Here is a 7,975-nt window from a genome sequence, read left to right as displayed (position 1 = left end):
CTCACAGCTTCATGCGGTCTATGATTGGCCAAAGTAAAGCCACACAAGAGAGGAGTGCGTCATTAAATGCAGAGAGCCAAGAGAAATGTTTAATGCAGAGATACAAAACACTGTGTTGTCATTTGCTTCTGCGGCTTGAGAATGATATGTAGTGACACTGGTTGCTGGCTGATAACACCATCCTCTACAGCTGAGCGGTGTGTGTATTCAGAGATAATCGTTCAGTCACTGTTGAGTCAATTGCTTGTCAGCTGTCAAAGTTACTGCTTACACATTTTAACCTATAGAACCTCTTCCACATCCCACTTTAATCCGACCCACATTTTCCCTCTGTCTCTTCCCTCTGTATTCTCTCAATCCCTGTTGTAGTTGCGCCAGTCGGCCACAGCTGGGCGCTGTTGCCTAACTCTCCCCCTGCCTCCCCTCTCTCTCTCTCCATCAGCCCTGCCTGCCTCTCTCCTGCCTCTCTGCCTCAGCCAACCCGGGCTGTGCCGAGCTGCTCCCTGCGGGATCAGAGCGCTCCCCCGCCGGGACCCTTCTCTCACATCCCCCTGCTGGGACGCGGCTACATTTCCAGCCAAGCACTGCCTGCCTTGGCTTTATTATGTGTGTCTGCGCCGCAGCCCCGCCAGCAGAGGCAGGCAGAGGAGGAGGAGGGAGACTGGTAGCCAGAGTCAGGACAAAGAAAAAGCAGGGAGACAGAGGCTAGCGAAGGGTTAGACTGGTAGAAATATTAGGCTGTTATTAATACCGCCGGTAGGGCATTGGGAAATATTAACAAAAAGAAAGCGTGGGTAGTAAAAGCAGTATTCCCCTCGGGGTGGAGATGCAGGGGAAGAGCGCAATGTCCATGCCACCAGACCACCACCACCACTGCCTAGTGTAGAATAGCGGGACGGAACATAGGAGTCTGGTCGGTTCGGATCGGTGCCGCTTTCCAGGAGGGAAAAGAAAAAACCAAACAGACTGAAATAGTTTCGATAAACTAAAAAAAAAAAAGACACCAAGGAAGAAGCCAGGAGCGCGGGGGAAGAAGCCACGTTTCATTTTGAGAGCAATTTCCCAAAACATTGTCCATCGCCTCTCCTCACCTGGACCGTCACGTACCGCTTGTGGCACCGCTACCTCGCACTCGGACGGTGCCGCTGTCACTTTTACTTAATAGGCTACCGCGCGGGACCTGCTCAGGTGTTTGCCGCGCGCGTGGCTGGCAGCTCGCGCCCCGGTCCGCCAGTGCTGGAAGAAGTCGGAGCGGCACGAGCTCCCGGGCTGCACCGGAGAAGCAAAACGCGTGCGAGGGGGGAAAGAGAAGAAACACACACACACACACACACTCACTCACAGTCAAAAAAAAAGCGAGGCTGTCGGCGCCGCTGCACGCTGTAACGAAGAAGAAGGGAACATCAACGGGAAGTTGTTCCCGTTTATTCTACAGGTTGTGCGAGCCGCAGCGACCACTGAGGAGGAAAACGCACCAGAGGAGCTGAGTGTCGCCTCCGAGCCGCTTCGCTCCCGGTGTGTTTGGTTTGTTGTCGCTGGACTAACGGCGGTTTCCCCACTCAGAGGCTGAAGCTGCCGCATTGCAACAGGCGAAGAAGCAGCAGCGAAGTGCTGGTGGTGGTGGAGGAGGAGGAGGAGGAGGAAAGACAACCCGACTGTGTTCGCCTGTATGGTTAGCTAAAAACACGGAACGGAACAAAAAGAAGAAAGGTTTTTAAAAAAAAACAAAACATTAACAACAACAAAACAGCTCGAAACCAGAGATGTCTAGACGAAAACAGGCCAAGCCGCGCTCCGTTAAAGGTAAGAAACTGTTTGTTTTGTGCCTCATGTGAACGGACACTTAATTCAGGAGTGAGGAATGAAGCCAAAGACCGAAACCATGACCAAGATTTCATGCCCGACTCTGGTACCGTGTGCGAGCTAATTTAATTTAATTTCCTCCCCAAAGGACTGCAGGCACTCCGTGTGTAGTTTTACAGCAAAGGTAAATCAGTGTCACTTAGGCTGAGACTTAGTGTCTAAGGTCACTTTTAGTGTTGGCTCACTAATTGTTTGCAATTGGTCACGACACTGTTGAAATGATCAAAATGCGAAACAAACGCTATAGTTTAATTTTACTGTTTACTAGCTGTTTCAAGTGGTTTCATCATGGTCAGAATTAAGCGTTCATAGAGCCACAGTGTAATTCCTGCGTCCGCTGGTTCATAGGCTAATTGTTTTCAATTAGCTGCCACTGTCAGGACAGGAGAGATGATAGCCTACACTGGTGTATCATCGCTTTTCGGATTGCGGGGATTGTGCTGTGGAGCAGTTTACAATTCACTTGGCCACTGGATTATTGCCTTGTTGTGATTTATTGCACTTGTCCTAAACTGCACGCTGCTGCGTTGTTTGATCCCGTCAGGTCACTCAGCCCTCACTCTACATGTCTTTTTAAGTCCCTCACATTTCTTTTCACTACAAAAGAATGAGCAAAATTTTATTTTAAAACCCCAGTTTTCTTTCCAAATGTTGAAGTTCCCCCAAATCTAAGGAAAGCACACTGCATGGTTGTTAGGCTGCATATGTCCACATGCATTTTATCTGATGTTTTAGAATACTTATTACCATCTAGACATTTTTCTCTTTCACAAAAAAAGGTGGAAGATTTACCCTCCTATTTAAAACAATACTCTGAAAGATTGGGCACAGGTGCAGCACTGAAATGGACAGATTAATGATCTTAACATTCATTAAAGTCCAAATTGTGTATAGGATGTTTAAGAATCTGAATTTAAAAATAAGTATTATTCCTGCAAAGATGAAACCTCAATTTCCATTCCCATAAAACAGTATTCATTGCTGTGCATGGGTGAATGGGCATCATGCATGAGGGCATGTGGTGGCCTTGGCCTCCATGTTTCCTTTATGGGACCCAGATGGGCAACGGGACGAGCTGACCATGTGGTTGCCACCCCCTCCTCCATTTCCCCCACCATATAGGCTTTCCCTTTCTGTGACTGTCAGGGAAAGAAGCAGATTCCTGACAGTGATTCAAACTGGATGGGTCGTTTGATAAGCAGCATGATTTCAGCCTCTCCTATGGGCTGTGAAGTTAAGCCTGTTTCAGCTCAGGTGGGATGGGATTCATTAGTAGGCATGTGTTACTGTTTTCTCTTGGGGATAAGTCTGTGATTGTAACGTCTTGTGTGCTATAGTATATGTGCAGGAAAACTCAAATTTAAGGAACAATTGTTCTTCAGGTTCAGTCCAGAGTGTACAGGCTTACTCGTCACAGGGAGGAGGATATGATTGAGTGATGTGGTAGTCTACAGATTCCACAGCCTCCTCAGGAATCTACTGTAAAGCTGGTTTCAGGTTTCAGTTGATACAGCCTTATATCTATAATAAGATTTGAATAGGTGTGAAAAAAAAGTACCTGTTGTAGCCAGTAACAACACTTGATGCATTAAATTGATCTTGTATCTTGTAAAGTTGAAATTTTATAGGAACCAAAAGCACGCATCTTAATTTGCATCTTAGTATTTTTTTCTTAGTATAGACTATAACGTGGTCTTGGGTTGACTCATGATTTTGCAACACCATCCGCTACCACCACAGTTCCCCCTCTTTCTCTACACTCGTAGACGCTATAAAGAACTGGCATTAAAACAGCCATGAAAATAACTGTAAATGTGTTGATAGATGCGCACGTTCACAAATGGCAGCATGTCTGTTTTGTTGTAGATACTGTAGATTAACTCTGGCATTGTTAATATTTGTTTATCTTGTGCTCAACTAGCAAAGTTATCTAAAAATGGTCACAGTTGTCAGTGTCATTGTCTTAAAAAGGTATTTTCTTGTTACATTACCACATTTTTCAGATGGTATTTCTCATTTCTGTTTTTTTTCTGTGTGAAGAAAAAGAAATGCATTGTTTACCCGTGGCCACAGTGTTTGGAGGCCATGGCTTTTGACAGCAAATAATGGTAAATAGAAATCGACTCTTTAGAGACAGGCTGAAGCTATTGTTTTTGATGAAAAAAATTAATTCATCTTTTAGCCTTTTAAATGGCAAATGTAATGATAAATGGTTATCGGAAGATATCAGAGTCAAAGCTGTTGTCTTAAAATTAACCTACAGTGTAATACAAAGAACAACGGGGCATTCAATTTAAATTACTAAAAAAGTCCTTCTAGATTTTTTTGTCAATCACCTAATCAACCCTCAGTCTATGTATTGTTTCAGCATGTGGGTGGTACTGTAAGAATATATAGCTGATTTGATTTGAGTGACGTGGTTGAATGTGGTCGTTATTGCCTCCTGCTGTTGTGGTGTTGGAGCTCGGTGCACTTTGTCACTGAACAAATCAGCTGCTGTGGACCGATGAATCTGTCCACTGCTGCTCTGCCATTGCCATGTCCGTGTGTTTGTGTGCGTGCGTGCTTGTGCTTGCTAGATCTACATTCTTATATTTGTGTTTGCATGCATCATGGACACGTATGCCTTGTGTGTGTGTCTCTGTGTGTGTGCGAGACCTCAGCAGCCTGGATAAACAGAGCTTAGCTTTAGTCAGGCAGCCAAGCGAAGCAGAGCGAAGCAAAGCTGAGGCAGACGACCACCACTCTGTGTGTGTGCAGCAACGGTAACATAGCCCTTGTGGTCTAGCTTGCATAAGCACCGTGTGTTTTTGTGTATGTGTACTCATGCATCTGTGTGTGTACATGCGTGTTGCTATCTGCCCTCCACACCTTGCCCCTCTGACAGCTTGGCAAGACTTGGCATTGGGGGAAGATGAGAGAGCGTTGTAGGAGAGACAGATAGAGATGGAGGAGAAAGAGCGGGTTAAGGGTAAAGGGTAGAGGGAAGAAAGGTGTTTGGGGGGGTGGGGTGGAGCACAGTGGTACGTAGCAGGTGAGTGGGCAGCGGGGAGGGAGGGAGGGAGGGATGGAGGCCAGGGCGAGGTGAGCATCGCCGGGGGATTATCCGTGTTTTCATGTTCTTCCGTCGTTCACCTGCTCACCCAACTCTGACTGGCTGGCTTGCCCACGGACTTACTGGCCAGCCAGGCATGCTAAAACAATAACAAACAAGCTCAAAGTCCCACCTCATCCCTCTAATGCTATAGATTTACACTGACTCAGAGTGGCCCTGGCCTGGAAAGAATTGTTTTGTTTCTTTTATCTGGAAATGGAAGTTATAGTTGAAGGGTGATATGTCGATCTTTCATTGTCACTTTGTCAGGGTTTACCTGAACCAGGAGATCAGGGACACACTCATTCAGGATTTTGGTTGTTTCGGTTTCCAAATTTACACCCAGATCACTGTATAGATAACCTGCCAACCAGTGAGCTGAAACTGTTAATGACTCAACATCTGGTTTACGTATTTTGCTACAAATATATAAATAGTGAATATTAATGGCAGTATTATTTGCTAAGCATGATGCTTAGGGGTCTGAGAGTACTGTAATATACACAGTACTGATGCTTTGTGTAAATGGTGACGTAATATTAATATATTTACATTTTCTGTAGGTAAGTGCAGGTTTGTTTTGATTTCCCCTCCTCTTCCTCATTGTTGTGCGCTTTAGTTTTTAAAGAATTTGTGTCCCATAACTATCAGCAGCATTAGTCTTCATATTACTGCTCCTCTATTTTTAACCACTGCAACTAAGTTCCTCTGATGGATTTAGTTGACCAGTCTAGCCTTTGGAGTGATCAGGCCTTGTTAACAGTGGGGGGACTTAACTAATTGCAGTCTGTTAATTGAACACGGACTAATGGCATGATGATGGGCCATGAAACAAGCTGACGGGGTGAGAGAAAAGGGGGGGGGGGGGGGGGGGGGTGCTGGAGGAAGAAATGAGAGAGCGCGGCTTCTCTCTTATCAAACTATTATTTCAGTGGATTAATCCGTTTTTAATGTGTGTCTTTAGTGAGGCGAGGCTGCAAAAATCTCCTTCCCTGTCTGCTCTGGCAGCCTCACTACCTCCTATCTCTCTCTCTCTCTCTCTCTCTCTCTCTCTCTCTCAGCTCTTAGCCCCTTGAGTCTCTCATGCATTATGTAGTGATGATTATTACTTAATTACACATTAATAAATCCGCTTCATTTGCAGGACATTAAACGGGAGTTGAGCGCATATGACAAGGAGATGGAGGGGAGGGAAGGAGGGGACGATTGGAGAGGGGAGAAAAGAGGGAGCACTTATTTTTTAGCATTTATTTGGTTTGTTTAGAGTGTTGTTTATGGTTAGTGGAGCCAAGTGAGTCCTCTGACCAAGAGGGAGAGAGGGGGAGGTTGCGTTTACTGTCGGCGTGTGTTTGTATCCAAGCTCTTCTGGGCTAATGGCATCATTTCCACTCGATCTCCTCCTTTCAGCATCTCCTGCTCTCTCTGTCTCTCGTTTCCTGTCTCACCTCTTTGCATCCTTTCACATTTTTTTTGGGTTCAACCACCTTCCACCAGTTTGTTTACACTTTTTCCTATTTAAACAGGTTTCCAGTTGAATTATTAAGAACTTTTTGCCTGTATTCAGCTGACTGACATGATTATAGATACTATAGCTGCTGTTTGCACTGGTCTTTGCCCTCATACAGTCACTTGTTGATCAAACTGTTCCCATGGTACTGATCACTGAAGAGTGTGAATCACCTCAACTTGACTCAACTTTAATTTGTGTGAAATACATTTTGTATTATTCTTGTAAAACCTTTTGTGTTAACACAAGATTAATCACTTTCCATTTGGGAAGTGTGTTACTTTTTTCATTTTTCACAGTACAGCATCATAAACAATAAAGAACAAATTATTATTATTTTTTTAAATTATGTTACCACATATATGCCATCCTATACTACCTAAGCAATTTGACATCACCAAATCTGTTATTTTGGCATTGTTTTGTAGTTATTGTATTAGAAAGTTAAAAAACTGCAACCCTGGCCTTCCTGTGTGCGTTAAGTTTGCACTGTTGCTGAGAAAGTAGTGCACTGTCCACTGGAGCTAACATAATTTTTATTTTCAGTTTATCCACTGATTAGTTCAGTAATTCATTGGTATATAAAACTTCAGAAAACAGTGACAGTCACAGTTTTCCAGCTTCCCTTTTTTTTCTCTAAGTCTAGTCTAAAATCCAGAAATATTTAGTTTACTTTTATGTAAGAAAAGCAAAATAATTTGATTATCAGAATAGATGCAGATTCTTTCAACTGACTAATCAAATCCTTTCAGCTGTACTCTGCATTACCTTACTTTTTTTTATACTGGCTAGGGCTACATGATATTTCAGTTAAGTATGTGATTTTAAATCTAATAAGAGACTCTGGGATAGTAATTATTCATTGCCTGGAGTTAAAGTTATTGTCAATTAACTGCTCAAGACTTGAAATTAACAAGCGCCAACCCGCCAAATGTGGGTAAAAATTAATTGTGTTGGGAAATGTCATCAAGTTACAAGCCAGTTTGATGGTTTCTAAATCTATTTATGATTCTCCTATAAAGACAAAATTAAACTGATCAGTGCAAAGCGTGTCCAGAGACGATGACAGCAAGTCCAAGTACACGTGTTATTTTTATTCATATAGGTGCTGTGGAACCTACTATTATCCCAGTATCTTAGAGCAGCAGTGGTATGAAGGATTGGGTGGTGTGTATAGTACAGTTAATCTCTCATTTCTCTTCCCTTTCTCACTCTCCTTTCTGTTTTTCCTTTCTCTCTCTCTCTCTCTCTCTCCCCATCTGGCTTTACCATTAGATCGGTTTTCATGTCACCCTTTGGCAGAGCACAGAGACTTTCATAGGGCAACTGGCTCTTATAAAAACTCAGAGACACTACACATGTGGTTTGGATTATTTGAAGACAACAATATGTTTTTTGCAGGTACATCCGAGTGTAAAAGCATCTGAATGCACCGTAAATGTCTTTTTGCTTTTATTAACATTTAAAAATTGACAGCTTATCTTGTTTTCGTTTGTGCAGCTATAAATAGT

The 7,975-nt window shown here is 43.5% G+C and overlaps 1 protein-coding gene across 3 annotated transcripts in view; it reads left to right on the top strand.

Annotated features, from left to right (window-relative positions):
* The first annotated feature begins 513 nt into the window (after positions 1 to 513).
* Positions 514 to 7,975, top strand: part of znf423 (zinc finger protein 423) — a 144,652-nt gene continuing 137,190 nt past the window's right edge. For all 3 annotated transcript variants that reach the window (XM_041037878.1, XM_041037877.1, XM_041037876.1), the window contains exon 1: positions 514 to 1,803. In XM_041037878.1, the coding sequence (XP_040893812.1) occupies positions 1,764 to 1,803 (40 nt within the window). In that variant the 5' untranslated portion in view covers positions 514 to 1,763. The remainder of the gene's footprint in view (positions 1,804 to 7,975) is intronic.

Source organism: Toxotes jaculatrix, chromosome 5 (assembly GCF_017976425.1).
Source record: "Toxotes jaculatrix isolate fToxJac2 chromosome 5, fToxJac2.pri, whole genome shotgun sequence".
NCBI classification, from domain to species: domain Eukaryota; kingdom Metazoa; phylum Chordata; class Actinopteri; family Toxotidae; genus Toxotes; species Toxotes jaculatrix.
The sequence above is the reverse complement of the archived record's forward strand: the minus strand, read 5'-3'. Positions and strand labels throughout refer to the sequence as shown.